Consider the following 21,043-nt stretch of genomic DNA (forward strand, 5'->3'; position numbering starts at 1 on the left):
CCATTATCAGTTGATTTAAGGGAGCATTCAGATAGATGAGGGCTAAGGGGTAGGATGTCTCCCTGAGGATCGTTTTCCGTTCTCATAGGGGATGTGGCTGCGGCCTCGGCCATGCGGTCAGAATTATCTTTGAAATAACGGGTGACGGGCTGGGGGTTTTCCCTGAGTGCCCCTGTACCTGTTGTTGCTTTTTGGGGTTACCCATGATGATCGAAGGTCTCCGATTGTTGTGGATTGAGCCCGGGTCTGGAGGAGCTTGTTTAGAATGCGTCCATTAAGCACTGCGGTTAGCCACGCCCCCAATACCCAACACTTTTTAAATCTCATTAATTGGGCCAAATATAGCAAACAAAGCGGTATGGTACTGGCTTTATATGCGGAAAAAGCATTTGACCGCATAAACTGGCAATATTTGCAAACCACAATTGCAAAAATTGGGCTTTCACAAAATTTCAGCAAAAGCATAATGGCGCTTTATCAAACTCCCACTGCAAAGGTATTTAACTACAGGTTTCTATCCAAACCCTTTGCAATCTCCAACGGCACATGCGAAGGTTGTCCACTTTCCCCATTGATATTTATCCTGTGTCTGGAACCTCTTATCCGACACATCAAATCACACACAGCGATCAAGTGCCTCCAAACACCAATAGGGAAACAAGGTATTGCACTGTTTGCAGATGACATCCTGCTATTCCCAACCCAACTAGAACAATCCACACCCCATCTCTTAACCCTTTTGGACCGGTATGGTTGAGTATCCTTTTACAAAAACAATGCAACCAAAACTCAAGAGTCATCAATTGGAACGCCCCACACGACCATGCTTAGACTGAAACAACAATATCCATTTGACTGGAGGAGACGCCTTGAAATATCTAGGGACACTGGCGCACATACCGCGGTTGCAGGGGTCGCACCTGCGGACCCCTGCGGACCCCTTCGACGGGTACCCGCCACCATTCTTTTGCGGCCCCGTCAAGCGCGGCAAACTGCCAGGGCCGCATCTATAGGTGCCCATCGGGTGGCCCATGCTGTCAGGGCCACCTGATGGACATGGATTGTCAGGGGGCACTGTCAGCGCTGGGCCCTTTAACAGCGCGACTAGGCCCCCTGTGATGAGATCACAAGCTGGGAGGAAGTGACTGCACGTCACTCCTCCCAACTAACCCACAGAGCCAAGCCATGTTCAATTCCCACATTTGGAAAAAGAAACAGCCAAGAGTGGCTAACCGTCTATCCTGGTTATCCATGCAAAAAGGTCTTCTGGGTATGCCTAATGTTAAGTTGTACCACAAAGCCTCTATCCTGGCATGTGGATTGGCAGCATTGATACAACCCAATACCCCGGTGTGGCTCCCCTTGGAAGAGGCTTGCATTCAGCCTCTAAAGTTCCATCACTTTCTCTGGACACATTCCACACGCTTAAGTCCTGGGGCAGCTGCGTTAAAAACGACACCATTTCTCATACAAAAATGGTGTAACGGACCGTTTCAGCAGACAAGGGGTTAAAATCAATTTAGGCGATATTCCCCTTTCAGATATAAAGGCAGCTTCAGTAAAACGCCAAACTCCCGAATTGAATACAAGTGAATGCACCAAACTCCCGAACTGCATACAAGGGAATAAGGTAGCACCCCAAACTCCCGAACCGGAACCTCACGAATAGCTGCTAGCAGACGAACAGGAAAAGCTCCCAAGCGGCTTACACTCCTGGCAATCAGTCTCTATCAGCATACAGTGAATCCCCCCAAAGACGAGACAAGGCTCCGTGTTGGGGGTCAAGCAGTGGTCTGTTTTAATTAACACTCACAGACTTTTATGCAAGTCCCCATGCAAGGGGACATCCCACAGGGAGAGACAACATGTAACCAATCCCGTACAGTAAAACATAAAACACACCCAGCACAAACACATAAAATCCTCCCCTCTGCCTGTGATATAATTACTGAACACAATAGGTTAATGTAATTTATCACAGGCAGGAAAAATACAGTTTTTACAGCATATTCATAACTTCTAAAATATACATCACATTCACATAAAAATTATATATTCACAATCAATCCATTAAGGGGAACAACATATCAAAAAATGGGGTTCAGAAGTTAGTAAAGTATCTTTTGGGGCCTGGCTGGCAGCATGGCTATCTGGCCCAAACCGGTTTTACAGAGCCCTCTATCCTGGAGACAATGGGGAAAATAATCCAATTATATCCAGGGATAGAGGCAGACTCCATTGAGCACATGTTACCATTAAAACACAACAGGATACAAAAATACATAACTCCTATCATACTGAATTGAACGGGCCAAATCTCCCAGGGTCCATAGTCACAGAGCAAGAGGCGGGCAACCAGGCTCCTCCAATGCAATGTGGTGAGATTGGTCTCGTCACAAATGGAAAATATGGTCACACTGCCTCCTAGGCCCAATAAACTTGGCTTCTAAAGCTCCTATACAATGTCTGACATCCATATCACAAGATATTTCGCTCATGAATTGGATCAGAGGTGGGGCCACCAGCCTGGGTGCCCTTCACAACGAGTTGGGCCTTAAACCATTTCATTCCCTACAAGCAGAACTCTCCCTACCCCCGAGGGAAATATTTACATATCTTAGAGTGAAGCACGCCCTAACTGCCGCTGGGGAGAGAGGGCGATATGCTCCTCTCCCTGAAACACATGCTGCTGCTGGAGAGTGAGACCGACAGTCTCCACTCCCAATAAATTATCCTGCTGCTGGGGAGAGAAACCGACTGTCTCTTCTTCCTTTAGGCCACACTGCTGCTGGGGGGGGGAAAGGATGACACCTTCGGCCCCCTGGGATGCATACTGCTGCTGGGGAGGGAGATCGCTTGTCTCCACTCCCAGTAGGATACGCTGCCGCTGGGGAGAGAGTCCGGCTGCCTCCTCTCCCTGAAACTCACCCTGCCGCTGGGGAGGAAGACCGGTTGTCTCCACACACTGCTTGTCTCCTCTCCCTGAAACTCACCCAGTCGCTGGGGAGGGACACAGGTTGTCTCCGCTCCCTGTAGGGTACACTGCCACTGGGGAGAGAGGCTGGCTGCCTCCTCTCCCTGCAATTTGCACTGCCGCTGGGGAGAGAAATCGGTTGTCTCCTCTCCCTGTAATTTACACTGCCGCTGGGAAGAGAGGCTGGCTACCTCCTCTCCCTGCAATTTACACTGCCACTGGTGAGGGAGACCGGTTGTCTCCTCTCTCTGAAACTCACACTGCTCTGGTGGTACCTTCAGGGTATATTGTGACGGAATGGAGCTGAGCAGGTATTGGTAATCTTGCTCCAGAACCCATTCATGGGAAGGGTAGTTCGTCACAACTTTCATCCTGAGAATTTATGCCCCTATTTATACATGACAAAACCTTACTGGCCTTAGCAACTGCAAATTGACATTGCATATTGCTGCCTAATTTGTTGTCTATAACAGTTCCCAAATCCTTCTCGTGTGTGGTTATCCCTAATTCCCTACCATTTAGGGTGTAAATTGCTTGTGCATTCTTGATCCCGAAGTGCATAACTTTGCATTTCTCTACATTAAGTTTCATCTGCCATTTTAGTGCCCAATCCCCCCATCTATCCAAATCCCTCTGCAGCAAAGCAATATCCTGCTCACATTTTATTATTACTTTACAAAGTTTTGTGTCATCCGCAAACACCGAAACATGGCTTTAAATGCCCATTTCAAGATCATTTATAAATATGTTAAAAAGAAGCGGTCCCAAAACAGAACCCTGAGGGACACCACTTACCACTTTTGTCCAGCCTGGAAATTTACCATTAATAACAACTCATTGTACTCTATCCTTAAGCCAATGTTCTACCCAAGAACAAGAATAATCATCTAGACCAATTTCTTTTAGTTTGAATACTAACCTATTGTGAGGAACCATATCAAATGCCTTGGCTATATCCAAGTAGATCACATCCACTGCAACACCCTGATCTATACTTCTACTTACTTCTTTGTAGAATGCAATTAAGTTAGTTTGACATGACCTATGTTTCATAAAACCATGCTGATTATTGCTAATAACAAAGTTCTTCCCAATGAATTCCTGAATATTATCCCTTAATAACCCTTCAAATATTTTCCCAGTCACAGAAGTGAAGCTCACAGGTCTATAATTTCCAGGCAAGGATTTTGAACCCTTTTTAAATAAAGGAACGACATCTGCCTTCCTCCAATCCTCCCGTTCAATACCTGAAACAAAAGAATCTTGAAAATTTGAACACATTAATTAACAGACCCATCTCTGCTTCCAGTGTACCTACACTTTCAATTTTTTTTTTATTTTTTTTTAGAATTGAAGTACTTGAAAAACTTTTTGGGGTTGGTTTTGCATTCTTTGGCTATCAGTTTCTCATTTTCTAGTTTAGCCACTTTAATTGCCTTTTTGCAATCATTATTGGCTTCCTTATATCTTATATAGGATGCCTCTGATTTGTCCGATTTAAATGCTTTAAATGCCCTTTTCCTTTTTTTTATCTCTTGTTTTACTTCTCTACTAAGCCATATTGGTTTCAATGTGTTTCTTTTATATGTATTACCCAATGGTTCATGCTGAGAAATGTACCTTTCTAATATTTGTTTGCAAAGTTTCCATTTATCCTCAGTGTTTTTTTCACTAAGGAGTTTATGCCAGTTGAGATGTTGTAGAGCTGCCCTAATCTTATTGAAATTGGCTCATTTTAAATTATACGTTTTAGTATACCCCACGTTCTTTTGCTTTTTTGGAAAATTTGGGTAGGCTGCACTGCACTCTAACCACGGGAAGCATAATTGGTACAATGCTGCAAAAGTCTAATAAAATGTTGCACTGTACTCTAACTCCCATGGGGCCCCGGCAAGCTGAACACCAGGGATAGGGACAGACTAAAGTTTAGAATGCACATGGCGCAATACACCTTCACGGTAGTAAGAGCTACACTAGGACACTACCCCCCCTTACCCCTCCCAGATCTCCCCACCCAGGTTGACAAATATCGATTCAATTACAACTTTGCAGAACATTGTCTTAGAATCCTCTACATCTCACCGCAGGGGTGTATTTTATGCATCAGCATGGAATCAGATGTAATACGCACACAGGGTTGGACCTCAGGGTGACCTCATATAACGACAATCCATGCATGCAGAAGAGACCACTGGTATAAGAGGCCAAGTTACAGCAGTACATAGATGTGACACTAACACAATCAATAATATGCAGTATAAACTCCAGAGGGGGTACTATCATTATGCTAAAATGACACACTCCGAGCAGCGACAAACCAGATATAAGAATCTTATTGTCTAGCGCTCCCTTACCCGGATATAGACCTCCAAGACAAAACAAAGGAAATTATTCCTTTTCTTTTTCTCTTTTCCTTTTTTTCTTAACCTAAGCTGGGATACTGATGTATACATGTCTATATTGCCACATGTTAACAAATATGTCTTGTTGTTATAACTGCTGAAGACTCCAACGTTATATGTTTAAAATGCTACGAAGACCATGTACTAATGTCATGCTATGAATATTGTCAACTGTATTGTTAATATTATTCTGAAAACCGTTCAATAAAAAGAGACATGTGAAAAAAAAAACTGAAATAGTTATGTGTGAGTATGAATTCTATAAGCTGGGCAATTATTGCAAGTATCATATTTGTTGGATGAAAGAAATTTGATGCAGGCCTCAATGTGGGATGTTATTGTATAATGATTCCACATCCATTGTTATTAGTATAGTGTTTTCAGGTAGTTCATTTATCTGGGTTATTGAGGAAGTCTATAGTGTCCTGTATACAGCTCTCAGTCTTAATAACTAGAGGCTTAAGAATGTTTTCATTTAGGCCAGATATTTGTTCAGTGAGTTTTCCCATACCTGTTATAATGGACCGTCCTGGGTTTCTTGGCTTGTGGATTTTGGGCAGCATGTAGAAGGTTCCCATCTGAGGATTGGAAGGCATCACATTTTCACTTTCACTTTCAGGCACATTATTATTGCCATTTATATAGCGCCAACAGATTCCGTAGCGCTCACATCTTCAGCTATTTATGAAACCCCACTCACCCCCCTCCCTCCCCTTCTTTAACATCAGTTATTTTAAGTGTTAAACTCTATCAGATTCATCAGTATTGCTTCAGACCTGAGGAAGAGAGGAGCACTCTCTTAAGCTTGTCTTTGAAATATTATGTTAGTCCAATAAAAAATGTATCATTGCATACTGCAATCAGGGCCACCACCAGAAATTTTGGGGCCCCTAACTGAGCTCAGGGTCTGGGCCCCTGGGGGCCCGCCTCCAAAACCGCACACAGAGACCGCCTCCAAATCCCGCCCACAGGAATACACACACACACACAGACACAAAACACATTCACTGATACAAAAGGACACAGATATACACACACACACACACACACACACACTGATACGCATATAGGCATACATACTGACACACACATACTGAGACATACACACATATACAGACACAGGCGTACATACTAACATATAGACACACATGCATAAGGATATACAGACACAGACATTCATACTGACATACACACATTCATAATGACATGCAGACATACATACACTGACATTCATACACACATAATGACATGCATGCAGATAGACATACGTGCATACAGACATGCATACATACAGACATACATACATACTGGCATACATACACTGACATCCATACATACACACATTCATAATGACATACAGACATACATTCATACAGGCATACATACATTCATACAAACAGACAGACATACATACACACATTCATAATGACATGCAGACATACATACACTGACATTCATACACACATAATGACATGCATACAGATAGACATACATGCATACAGACATGCATTCATACAGAGACAGACAGACACACATTCATAATGACATACAGACATACATACACTGACATTCATACACACATAATGACATGCATACAGATAGACATACATGCATACAGACATACATTCATACAGACAGACATACACACATTCATAATGACATGCAGACATACACACAGACAGACATACACACAGACAGACATACAGACAGACACACACAGACATACAAACACACAAACATACAGACAGACATACACACAAACACACAGACAGACATACACACAGACATGCATACAGACAGACAGACAGACATACACACAAACATACAGACATACAGACAGACATGCACACAGACAGACATACACACAGACAGACATACACACAGACTACATACTTTCACACACAGCTCATTTCCCAGCCACCCTCCTGTTTCTTACCTTGTCTTTGCAGGAGGGTGGCTGACTGGGGCTGATGGGACTGGCAGCCGGGTGGCTCTTCCTCTTCAATGTCGGGCGGGCGCTCCTCCCGCGCGGAGTGAGCTGGTAGGAAGTGACCACTTTCTCCCAGCAGCACGTGCGCTGCGGCGGCATTTTTATTTTTTTTAAAGGGGCCCGGTCGCGCTATACCACGATCACAGCGCTGACCGGGCCCCTGAAGATATGGGGCCCATCGGGTGGCCCTGAGTGCATGGGCCACCCGATGGGCCCCATCAGCGTGCGGGCGCCGGCGCAACTGCACCGGCGGCAGTTCCGCCGCTACACGTGGGGCCCGGGCGGCCGGGCCCCCCAGGGCCGCCGGGCCCGTGACAACCGTTATGGTTGTCACCCCCTGATGGCGGCCCTGACTGCAATACTCTGGTACTTTGGCATCTTGTCTATTGGACTAATACGGCTAATCCAATTTACATAAATATATATATAGTATATATTATAGAAATATTGTTACGTTTCTAACATTACATTACCACTTATGGGTTTTTGGTAGTTACACTGTGTAATGGCACCCCAGGTATACGAAGGGTTAAAGCCGCTTAGGATGTTCCCTTTTCGATTGCCAAGGCAGCTAACGAACACGCCAACCAGCCGAACAGGAATCATACGAATACTCCACACTCCAAACAGCCGAACAGGAAAAACCATACGAATAAATCCCTCCAAGTACGAGACAAGGCTCCGTATTGAGGGTCAAGCAGTGAACTGATTTAATGGGGCTACCTGCCCGCTATTTATGCAGGTCTTCCACCAGGTGGACACTCCCCTACGGGATCTGGTGGAAAACTGTGACAAAAACAGTACAGTAGCCAATCACAGTGTTACAGAGATAATCACTCCCCTTTAGCTGTAAAAGACCCTCCTCTCTATGTAACTCAATTATCTCCGAGGATAGAGGCAAAACTCCATTTTATACATGGCAATAAAAACACATAAAATATGAAAACTACCGAATGCACAAGGTACAATTAACATATCCCCAGATAGCTTAGATCTGAGTGCACATTATTACCGAATGGTGCTCAGATCACATACATACAGTTCAATCGCCATGGAGCCAAAGTCCTTCACATAGTCTTTCGTTATACGAATGGGCTCCATCCATATATTTTGTTAGATATAATAACTGCTGATTACGGTGAGTGCTATTTGTCACTAGTTTTGTTTTTTCTCTGCTAGATCTTATTTTAAACAGCCCTGTCACCGTTTGGGGACTTTGCCAAATTAGCAAAATCCCCAAATGGTGACATCGCCGCTGGGGGGGGGGGGGATAAGTAAAGGTGAGTTTACTTAACATAAACTGTCCCTAGCAGGTGTTGTGATATTGTTCCAGTAGGGTCCTCTTCGTTGCCGACATCCCTGCTGTACTCTCACACATGCAATTTAAACATTTCTGTCTTATCATCATGGCACTGGTTCTAGTCTGAAAGTTTAAGTCTCTATAAGTATATGACTGTCATGCCCTCATCCAGCCCAACACTTACCTCCACCCCTACACGCCGCTAAACACCAGACCAAACTGCACCAACATAAGGTTCTCTGCTTGCGCCATCCAAAGCTGAGAAGGGAGGCATCCGCAAGATGTTGGAGCTACATCTTGTTGTTAGGCCTGACTGAATGTTTCTGCACAATGATCACGCTAGACATGCACCCATCGATTCTGAGGATTCTTAAAAAGGAAAGAGGCATTTCTTAAAGGGTAAATACCAAGGAGGCAGGTAGGACACCCAAGAGGGCGTATTCTTCCTATTCTAGTTAAACCTTGTTAAACCTGTTCATACCTGCTACCTGTGCTCAGTATTCTGTGCTCCTCGCTGTTACCAGCTACTCCCTTGCTCCTGTTCTGAATATCCAGCACCGGATCTTTGGCTTTGTCTCCTATTAATGAATATGTGCTGCCTGACCTGACCTATTGCCTGTTTTGCGTCTCTTCTGCCTCATCCTTATATGTATCTCACTTTGGACCTTCTCAGTTGGTTACTGCATTCTGGACTCTTTCTACTAAACCGTAACAATAGGTAAGTGCCTAAATTAATTCCTGTTCCCTGCCCAGCAACTCTGAAGCCATTGTAGGTTGCTACAGTCAGTAACTAATTGCGACAATCCTTGCTGGAGATAGTAATTCAATTTGACTCCGTTATATCTCCTTACTTTTCTTAGACACTCAAGGCACCTGGATTTTCTGGAGATTCTTAATTATTTTAATTGTTTTAAGATGTATTAAGACAAGTTATAATTCTACAAAGCAATCCATTCTGAGGACTCACATCCTACAATGCAGAGAGAGATAGTGGTATCATTCTTCATTAAAGAATCAATAGATAAGTCACTGAAAAAAGTGAAGGAAAGTAAAAATCTGTATGTTGGTTGTTACTTTCCTTGGTTTTATTTTCTTACTTATTTTTGTTCTTAGTAATTGCAAGAGATATTTTTTGATGCAGAGAGAACCATTTTTTCAACCAATATAGGATTGTCTGTTATGTGTCATGTTCTGGAAAGTTGTTTCTGTTGACAATCACTTCTGCTAAGAGAGTGAGTGAATTACTGGCTACTTATGTCTTTCACATATGGTAATGATAAGAAATCATAACAAACCATCTTACTATTCAGTCATATTGCTCAGAATGCGGTGCAATCCATGCTACACAGTATGGATGTCAAATAATTCTTCAGATCTATTTGTCTAGGACCAAATCTTTCCGAAAATCAGAGCACATTTTCATTTTGTATAATGATTGTGCCAAAGGGAAATTAAACCTCAGATTTCCAATTATATAAGTTAGTAACCTATTGTCTGATGGGCCAGCTTTAAAGGAATAGTATAAATGGGAACTATCATTATGCAATAATGTAAAACGATAGCATAAGGAACAGAAGCCTATAACATGCATTCCTAATCATAATGTACTTGTGAGACGTCCATTGCTTGTGCAATGTTCACTCTTTTGCCTTCCTGACTTACAGAAAACCTGCTCCCTGGTCCCCAGCAATACTGTATCCCCTTAGCACTCAGGAGCTTAGTTACTTATTCATGGAGGGTCGCCAAGTTACAGTTGCTCTATAGAGGTTGTTATAGAAGGATAGGGCAGAGCCCTTAAACTCATAGGTGTTTGCTTCACGGTCTTGGACTAGTATATTGCCCAGAGCTATTACAAATGAATAAGTAAGTCCTGTGGGACCTCAGCTGGGGCTCTTGGAGGCTTAGGTACTCGGAAATGGAACTCCAGCAAAATAGATTTTGCTTTAGCTGATGAAAGACAGGAGACCAGTAATCTGTGTGGGTAGTGTGCATCTTGCACTTCTCTGGTACCCCCTAATCATGAGGTTTTGCTGGCCTTTAGAGTCTTCCAGTGCCGTCACTTTGTTTTCCAAAGTAGTGCTTGTCTGCTTTAGTTGGATCACTTCCTTCTGCAGGACCTCAATTTTGTCCACTGTAACCGCTTCATTTACCTCTATGACCTGTATGCGGACTGTCATAGCGCCCATATCTTCCCTGATTAAGGCAACGTCAGCTGCCGATTGGGCTTTAAGCTCCTTAAGCAGGTAAATTATATCTGCTTTGCTCACCGGCATCTGTTCAGGAGGTGAAGTACTCTCCGTCCTGATGCTCCCTCCCTCAATTTGCTGGTGCCTCGGCGGACTTACCATCGCTGTCATCTGAGGAGTAGTTAGAGGCTTCCCGCGTGGGCTTCACCTTGGCAGGCCGCGGCGTCACCCTGAACAAATAACCAATATTTTTATGTTGTCGTCTCACTTCTGTCAGGATTACAGAATGATCCAGCACGTAGAATTGTGTAACACAGATGACTGATAGGTAACGTATACCGGACCTTAGAATGGCCGGACTAACGTACCAAAGAATAGTCAGGAATAGCTGAGGTCAAGGGAAACAGTAAGAGACACTACGATAAGGAAAAGCCAGGAGTCAGGGATGCCAGAAAACAGGGAAGTCAAAAACAATGCCAAAGTCAAATAACCAGAATTACCAGAATCAATAACGCGCTCTCGGACAACCACAAGGGAAACCACTACAGGGCACTGAGCAGGATGAGAACTGGGCCTAAATACCCCTCTTCTAGGTCTGATAGGCTGTAACCGGCCTTTGACCACAAAGGCAGTTACCAGGTTCTTATTTGCATAATTGCAGCTCAGCATTAACCCTTCTATGGATTTGGTTGCTGCTCGGCACAACTTTTTCTGTGTGGACAGTAAATGTCATTAACCACATTTTTATATGTGGAGAATACGTGACAACTTCGTAGTTGTTTTGATCTCCATCCCATTATGTTCGGACAGTTGTAGGAGGTAAGTGGGGCTTCCTAATCTGCCTGTGTTATGCTTTTTTTAGTGGAATTACTACCGGAGCTCAGTGCTTGCACGTCTGCTTGAGTTACGCGCTAGCTCTGCCCCCTTGTCTTGGGATTTATAGGAGTTTGGAGGGTTTGGTTTGCTTTATACCATTAGAGGAAGGTCCTACCTTTTTTAATATGTTAATTTATTTTAGTATGATCTTCAGTATGCCCTGCCCTGCATGTAGAAGAAAGGAGGTAACACTCAGAGTTAAACAATATAAAAGGATTACAATGTTATTAGAATAAAGAAGAAAACACATTTTTACCGAGCAATTGTTATTGCCTGCACATCGAAATTGTGTAAAAACAGGTGTTCCAACGAGAAAGAATTTTCCACCAATAGGTCCAGCCTAAAAAATACAAATAACAGTTAATAGTTGTGCAATGACTGATATATAAATATGCAAATTTCATATAACAATAAATAGCAATTTTCTTAAAACATAAAGGTGTTTGCATAGTGAAACAATGTACACATGTATACTACCATGCAAAATAATTAAATGTATTTTGAAAAGTTTAGAAAGGATACACTGATATTTTGGGAGGTATTCAGCATGCATTTATTTATTAATTAAATGTTTTGTAGATTTGTTGAAACAACTATTTAAAAATATTAAAGATAATATATTTTCATTAAGAAATAATCTTTAAAAAAAAAACTGTGTATAGTGTATAGCCAAATCTCAATATATAAATATGACATAAGACGATTCAAATGACAGAAAACTAAGCTGAATTAAATTCTAACAAATAACAGTGAGATTTTTCATTACAGATTATCACATTCAGTAACTGTTAAAGGAATTGAGTTACTTGACATTTTGTCCTGGGCAGTAAATCTAACTAGCATGGTTCTGTTAAGAGACTTAACAGTGACAAAAGCTACAGACAGGTCAAAGAGTATTAAGATAGAGTAGTGACCACGAGATTTTGCAGCGAGTAGATCATTGGATACTTTGGTCAGTGCTGTTTCCACAGAGTGTTTAGCGCGGAAACCAGACTAAAGCGGGTCTAGCAGAGAGTTGGACTTGAGGAAGTCTGTCAATCTTGGATACACTCTTTCAAGGATCCTGGACGCAAAAGGCAGTAGCGAGATAGGACAGTAGTTGGATTGGTAATTAGGGTCAAGGTTGGGTTTCTTTAGAATTGGGGTTATTGTTGCATATTTGAAGGCCGATGAAAATATGCCAGAGGAGAGAGAGAGAGATTGATAATTTTAGTGAGAGGTAGAGAAAGAGAAGAAGACAGAGTGCGGATGAGATGCGAGGTATTTGGATCTATGGGAGCAGGTGGTGGGTCAGGAGGACTGGAGCATAGCAAAAACCTCTTCCGCTATAGCGGATGCGAATGAACATAGAACAGGAGAGGGAGTGAGGTTAGGGGAAGTATTGTAAGGGGAACAAGAAAGATGAGAGATCTCTTTCGTGATTGTAGAGATCTTGTCAGTAAAGTGAGTTGCAAAGTCTGAGGTGGTCAAGTTAGTAGGTGGAGGAGGAACAGCAGGGCGAAGAAGAGAGTTAAATGTGTGAAATAGTCATTTGGGTTCGCGGGAGAGTGTGGTTATGAGGGTATTGAAGTAATTTACTTTTGCAGAGGAAAGAGCCAAGCTGTATGAGCGCGGCATGAATTTATAGTGGAGAAAGTAATATGCACAGTGAGACTTTCTCCAACAGCGTTCAGCAGTTCTGGAGCATTTTTGGAGGTATCGAGTCAGCTTTGTGTGCCAAGGTTGTTGTTGGGGGCGCTTGCTGCGTTTAAATGTAGGAGGTGCCATGATGTCTACTTGAGAAGAGAGAGTGGAATTGTAGAAGGAGGTTGCAGAGCTAGGACAGGTGAGGTTTGAGATAGGTAAAAGAAGAGTTTGGAGATTAGTGGAGAAATGCTCTAGGTCAGTGATGGCGAACCTATAACATGCGTGCCACAGGTGGCATGCCATGCCCTCTCTGTGGGCATGCGCCCATTTGATCGCCATCACTGCAGAGTAGGCACCTGCCTGCCCAAAACGGCAGGCGCCTACTCTGCTTCCGTGTCAGGAGGACAGGGGGAGGGATCTGTGGAGCAGCTCTCCTGTTCTCCCGCGAGCAATCCGTGTGGAGCGTTGCACAAACAGCACCGCGCAGGAGGACAGGGGAGCTGCTCCCTACAATATTTACCACTACCGGACAACCAGGGATGGCTGTGTCTCCCCCTTCAACAAAGGTAAGAAGGGAGTGAGGGGGGTATACAGATTAAGCATACACTTTTTTTTTTAACCACTCCTACCACCCCCCACACACAGCAACCCTACCCCCAACAGCACCCCTACCCCACAACCAGCAACCCTACCTCCTATCCCCCACACAGTACCCTACCCCCCCGCCCCACACACACAGCACCCCTACCCCCCACAACCAGCACCCCTACCCCCTACCCCCCCACACAGTACCCCTTCGCCCCCACACAAACAGCACCCCTACCCCCCACAACCAGCACCCCTAACCCCACACAACCAGCACCCCTATCCCCCACACAGCACCCCTACCCCACAACCATCACCCCTACCCCCCCACACACACAGCCCCTTACCCCCCACACAAAGCCCCTCTACCCCCCACACACAGCCCCCCTACCCCACACACAGTACCCCTAACCCCCCACAGCAACCCTACCCACCCCACAACCAGCACCTCTACCCCTACCCCCCACACAGCACCCCTACCCCCCACACAGCACCCTTAACCCCCCACACAGCACCCCTAACCTCCCCCCACACAGCACCCCTAACCTCCCCCCACACAGCACCCCTAGCCCACAACCAGCACCCGTTGCTGCGTTTAAATGTAGGAGGTGCCATGATGTCTACTTGAGAAGAGAGAGTGGAATTGTAGAAGGAGGTTGCAGAGCTAGGACAGGTGAGGTTTGAGATAGGTAAAAGAAGAGTTTGGAGATTAGTGGAGAAATGCTCTAGGTCAGTGATGGCGAACCTATAACATGCGTGCCACAGGTGGCATGCCATGCCCTCTCTGTGGGCACGCGCCCATTTGTTCGCCATCACTGCAGAGTAGGCACCTGCCTGCCCAAAACGGCAGGCGCCTACTCTGCTTCCGTGTCAGGAGGACAGGGGGAGGGATCTGTGGAGCAGCTCTCCTGTTCTCCCGCGAGCAATCCGTGTGGAGCGTTGCACAAACAGCACCGCGCAGGAGGACAGGGGAGCTGCTCCCTACAATATTTACCACTACCGGACAACCAGGGATGGCTGTGTCCCCCCCTTCAACAAAGGTAAGAAGGGAGTGAGGGGGGTATACAGATTAAGCATACACTTTTTTTTTAACCATTCCTACCACCCCCCACACACAGCAACCCTACCCCCAACAGCACCCCTACCCCACAACCAGCAACCCTACCTCCTATCCCCCACACAGTACCCTACCCCCCCCACACACAGCACCACTACCCCCCACAACCAGCACCCCTACCCCCTACCCCCCAACACAGTACCCCTTCGCCCCCACACAACCAGCACCCCTACCCCCCACAACCAGCACCCCTAACCCCACACAACCAGCACCCCTATCCCCCACACAGCACCCCTACCCCACAACCATCACCCCTACCCCCCCACACACACAGCCCCTTACCCCCCACACAAAGCCCCTCTACCCCCCCACACACAGCCCCCCTACCCCACACACAGTACCCCTAACCCCCAACAGCAACCCTACCCCACAACCAGCACCTCTACCCCTACCCCCCACACAGCACCCCTACCCCCCACACAGCACCCTTAACCCCCCACACAGCACCCCTAACCTCCCCCCACACAGCACCCCTAACCTCCCCACACACAGCACCCCTATCCCCCCACACAGCACCCCTAGCCCACAACCAGCCCCCCTACCCCTATCCCCCCAACACAGCACCCCTACCCCCTACACCCCTACGCCCCCTACCCCTATCCCCCAACACAGCACCCCTACCCCCTATCCCCCACAGCACACCTACCCCACAACCCCCTACCACCAATCCCCCACACGCACAGCACCCCTACCCCCCCCACACACACACACACACACACAGCACCCCACACACACACATACACTGCACCCCTCAATGTAGTATGTGTGCGTGTATTCAGCAGTCTGTATGTGTGCGTTTATTCAGCAGTCTGTGTGTGCGTGTATTCAGCAGTCTGTGTGTATTCAGTGGACTGTATGTGTGTATTCAGCAGTCTGTGTGTATGTATTCAGCGGTCTGGGTGTGTGTATTCAGCGGTCTATGTGTATGTATTCAGCGGTCTGCGGGTGTGTATTCAGCAGTCTGACACTGTGTGTATTCAGCAGTCTGACTGTGTGTGTATTCAGCAGTCTGACTGTGTGTGTATTCAGCAGTCTGACTGTGTATGTGTATGTATTGCATTTGTTGTAGATACTAATAAATATAAGCTAAATTGTATCTATTTATATCATTATTTAACATTTGTATAATTGAACTCTCTGTTGTTGTGTTCTTCTTTTAAAACAAAAGTTGTTAATTAGTTCAGACAACTGTACGAGTTGTTTTTTCTAAACTTAGGTTTAATTGCCGTGTTGGCACTTTGAGGAAAAAAAGTTGGCATGTATTGTGGTTTGGGCACTCGGGCTCAAAAAGGTTCACCAAATCCCCAAGTATAAATTGGACCACTGCATAAGGCCAAAGGAGGAGGTTACAGAGAGCAGACTAGAGGCATCAGTGCAATTGGGGTTGTTGATTGGGATACTGAAATCCCCAAGTATAAATTGGACCACTGCATAAGGTCAAAGGAGGAGGTTACAGAGAGCAGACTAGAGGCATCAGTGCAATTGGGGTTGTTGATTGGGATACTGAAATCCCCAAGTATAAATTGGACCACTGCATAAGGCCAAAGGAGGAGGTTACAGAGAGCAGACTAGAGGCATCAGTGCAATTGGGGTTGTTGATTGGGATACTGAAATCCCCACGTATAAGGGAAAGAGTACTAGATGAGAGGAAGTGGGGAAGCCAGGAAGAAAAGTGCTCAATGAATAGTCTAGGATGATTGAGGTGGGGGGAGGCAGTAGATGATAGCAATTCCTAAAGGAGTGGGTTTAAATAGGCAGCCAGTGTGAACTTCAAAATAAGAAAAGGTGGGCAATGACATGAGCACGTCGAAAGGTGGATCTAGGAGGAGCGTATGAGGCGCGGAGAGGGGGTGGCGAGGGGAATCGAGGCCCGACGGTGAAGAAGGAGTAGACGGTGCAGATGCGAAATTAGACGTGAGGATAGTGTTCCAAAGGGTGCCTACAGAGATTCTGACAGATTCCGACAGCAACAGCATAAAACAACATAAAACCCCACGAGGTCGGACGGAGAAAAACTGAAAATCAGAGGGGTTAAAAGAAGAGCTAACAAGCTGCCAAAAAGGAGAAGGAAATCAAGTAAAAAGGGGAGACCAAAGATAAGTGCATACAAAACTTTATTGGAAAGTTTATTAAGAAGCCTGCCAAGGTTGGGAGGCGAGGGGCTGCTATATATGCTATATGCTATTTATGTCAGATGTTATAACTATTACTAATGCATATCACCAACACAACTAGTGCATAGTAGCACTAAAATTCCTGCACAAAAATACCTGAGTATACCTGAATATATTGGTATTGGCTGCTATCGAAGCCGTACTAAAGTGAAAACTCCCTTTCCCCAGATTAAGATAAGAGCTCCAATATGGCGTCTAAGAAACAAATAAAAACTAGAGATAAAAAGATGACTCTCAGCCAACAAGATTGTCAGGCTTTTTTTCCCCCAACAAAGAAAAATTGGGCCACAAAAAAAATTAAACGGTATATCAAGACCAGAATACACAAACAACAAATGCTCATAATGTAGAACAAAAGAATTATGTTTCTCAAGATTTCCTGGTGAATAAACTTGATGAGCAAATGGTACATATTGCTAGTCAGATCATTAACAGCTCCAATATAATCAAAATGGAGATGGAGAGAATAAACACAAAGTTGAGTTCTGCACTAGAAAAAATTTACATAATTGAAGGTCAAATAAATAATCTGCAAACAGAGAATACTCAAACAGAAGTTATAATACAGCAAATGAATCTGAAGATTAGAGATTTGGAGGACCAGTCGAGGAGGTGTAATGTTCGCTTCAGAAATATACCGGAATCTGTAACTCAAGACCAATTAAAAGATTTTCTACTCTCGTTCTTTCAAGAAGCTTGTCTGCAGAATGAAGCCCATCTGCCTATAATAGAAAGAACACACAGACCAAGGAAACCTAATGAGGTTCCAGCTCATTATCCAAGGGACGTTATCGTATGTTTTTTTTCCTATTCATATAAACAACAAGTGTTAAATCTGCTGAGGAATAAAGACAACTTACCTGAGAAATTAAAAGATATCACCACATTCCAAGATCTTTCAACGCAAACAAGAATATGGAGAAAAATGTTTCATCAAGCTTTAGAACCATTGAAGCAAAACAATATGAAATATAAATGGGTACAATCATCTAAAATAATTGTGTGGTGGGAAGAAAAATGGAGACCATTTACTTCAGCCAAAGATCTAGAGGTCTGGACAAAATCATTATTTTTTCAAAGTTAAAGAACCCAAGGAATAGTTATTGGAGTAAAAGAAGACCGTTGAGTTTTTTTTTTAAAATGATATATATTAGAGTACAACTAGTTAAAAGACCTAGAAAGTTGGTTTACACCGACTATATCTACAAAGAAGAGAAAGGATGACAGAAAAAGGAAGATTTAAAGAGAAGGAGAGAAAACTAAAAGATATCATCATAATTCAAGTTATTTTAACTCAAACTAGACCGTGGAGACAAACTCCCCACCAAGATAAATGAGGAAAAATGGAGACTATCTATTTTAAAGATTTAGAAGCATGGACTAAATCGATTATACCCTCAAAAACTAAAGATCTCAATTAATAGCCAACGGAGAATAAAAAGACCGCTAATAATCCTCTTTTTTCTTTTTTTTTCTTTTTTATTTAATTTTATTTATTTTTTTAACTAGAAATAAGTATTCAACCACAGAAGGATAGAATAATGCGTTTGTCAGAGAGATATTCATTCTAAGAGAAATTAGGTTGATAGAATAATTGGGTATAGGATTACATATCACAAGATGGTTATTTATGGGTAAATTTCGAATAATTAGGAATAATTATTTACTATAGAAATATTGATAAAGGTTTGTGTAGAGAAATAATCACTATAATTATACTGGATTCTAAGTACAAATCGGTATAATGAACGTTTGCACTATAGAGTTAGTTAATGGTAAATTTAGAATAAGTATTAATTAAAGAAGGATAGCACGAGGCCTTTTTTTTTTAAATACTCACTTTAATTGAACTATGATTTTATAAGGGGTAAAAGTTTGTATACATTTGTATAATGAATAAATGCACTAAGGGTTAATAAGAAAAGAGAGAAAAGAGAAGAAAAAAAAAAGAGAATTTTTTTTTTTTTGAGGAATAAAGTTTAGAAAGGTTAATTTATCATAATATGGGTACGGATAGGTAAATTTGGATTACAAACCTGTCATAGCAATTAAAAAAAAAAGGTTCTTGTAGAGAAATAATCATTGTAAGTGATCTAGCTGGTAATAGTTTTTATAATTCAATATAAAGAAAACTCTTTAAAGAAGTTTTTTTTTTTTTCCTTTCTCCTCCCCCCTAGCCGTTGCCTCATGACTCTAACTCATAGATCTGCCTGATGCTTGTATTAAGCATAAGTCTCGGAGTAGTAGGCTACTCACGAGACGGGGGCTATCCACAAGAGATTAGGATTAGTCTTCGGTGAGATAGGTTAAGATGTGGGACTACAAGATGTCCCTGATCAATGTAATGTTGTCTGTCATAAATATGTGTTATCTGCGGGGTCCTAAGGGCAGGAGGGGGAAAAATAGAGTGAGAGGACTGAAATATGGTTAAGTTTATGTCTATAAATGCTCAGGTCTTGAATACGATGTATAAAAGATCCTTGTTACGTAATCAAATGATAAAAGAAAAAAATGATATCTGTTTAGTCCAGGAGACACATTGGAGACAAAATGAGAAATTAACATGGGGAGGTAATAAGTTTCCAATTTTTTTACATGCATCTATGAAGGATAAAAAAAAAGAGGCGTAGCAATGATAATTTCAGACAGGGTTAAGTGGGAGAAACTCTATCAGGAATTAGATAAGGAAGGAAGATTTATGATTTCAGTAGGCAAGATAAATGAAGTTAAATATACTATAGTCAATATATACCTTCCTAATGTAGCTCCAGTCTCCCAATTAAAGAAAATACTAAATAAAGCGGATTCAGTTAAAACAGGGATATATATAGTTGCCGGAGATTTTAACTGTATACTAGATCCACAAAAGGATAAAAAATAGTTGAAAGGGAGTGTAATGAATAAAACAATAATTAAAAACGCTAGCTCATTGACTAACACTAAAAATAATTATGATTTATTTGATGTTTGGCGTCTTCAAAATCCAGAATTAAGAGACTATACCCATCTATCTAGAGTTCATTTTACATACTCAAGAATTGATATGATTTGGGGCAACATAAATTTAGTAGATAATTTGGTAAAAATAAATATTGTGGAAAATGTATGGTCAGATCACAGTACTTATATATTCGAAATAAAAGATAATCTGACAGCTAGAAATAATTCAATGTGGAAACGAAATAATTATCTGTTATATAACAAAAGCTGTAAGACTAAATTGGAGAAATTGATAGTATGTTTTTTTAAGGAGAATGATCCTTTAGACACTTCAAATCTAAATATGTGGTGCTCTTTTAAAGCAGTTATAAGAGGCTATCTTATAAAGTTAAATCATGAAGCTAAAAGCAAAGAAAAAAGATTAGGAGATCTATATATTGAACTCTATAAGCTTACAACCGATAATAAAGAAGATCCTACAATGGAGAAAGGCAGACGAATAGCAGAAGTGCAAAAAAATATTCTACAATGCTTGAATATTAAAACAACAAATAATATTAAAAAATTAAAATTGAGATTCTATTGTAGAGGGAATAAAACAGACAAGATGCTAACTAATAAGTTGAGGAAACAGTATGCTAATGCTCGGATATCTAAGATTGTATACAACCAAATAACTCATATAAATCCAAAAGATATTGGGGACTGCTTTAGAGATTACTATGGGTTACTATATAATCTTCCCGTTGAATCTTCTACAATTAAGATTAAACAGTATCTAACTAGTACAAATCTAACAAAAATAGATCAAATCCAGAAAGATAGCCTAAACAAATCGATTACAGAGGCTGAGGTGAATAGGGCTATATCCAA

At 42.7% G+C, this 21,043-nt stretch overlaps 1 protein-coding gene across 1 annotated transcript in view; it reads right to left on the minus strand.

Annotated features, from left to right (window-relative positions):
- The window catches only part of LOC134608844 (polycystin-1-like protein 1), a 363,482-nt gene that overhangs the window by 160,811 nt on the left and 181,628 nt on the right, over positions 1 to 21,043 (minus strand). The window contains exon 5 of the mRNA XM_063452022.1: positions 11,985 to 12,068. Within this exon, the coding sequence (XP_063308092.1) occupies positions 11,985 to 12,068 (84 nt within the window). The remainder of the gene's footprint in view (positions 1 to 11,984; positions 12,069 to 21,043) is intronic.

The sequence above is a fragment of the Pelobates fuscus genome, chromosome 4, assembly GCF_036172605.1.
Source record: "Pelobates fuscus isolate aPelFus1 chromosome 4, aPelFus1.pri, whole genome shotgun sequence".
Taxonomy (NCBI): Eukaryota; Metazoa; Chordata; class Amphibia; order Anura; family Pelobatidae; genus Pelobates; species Pelobates fuscus.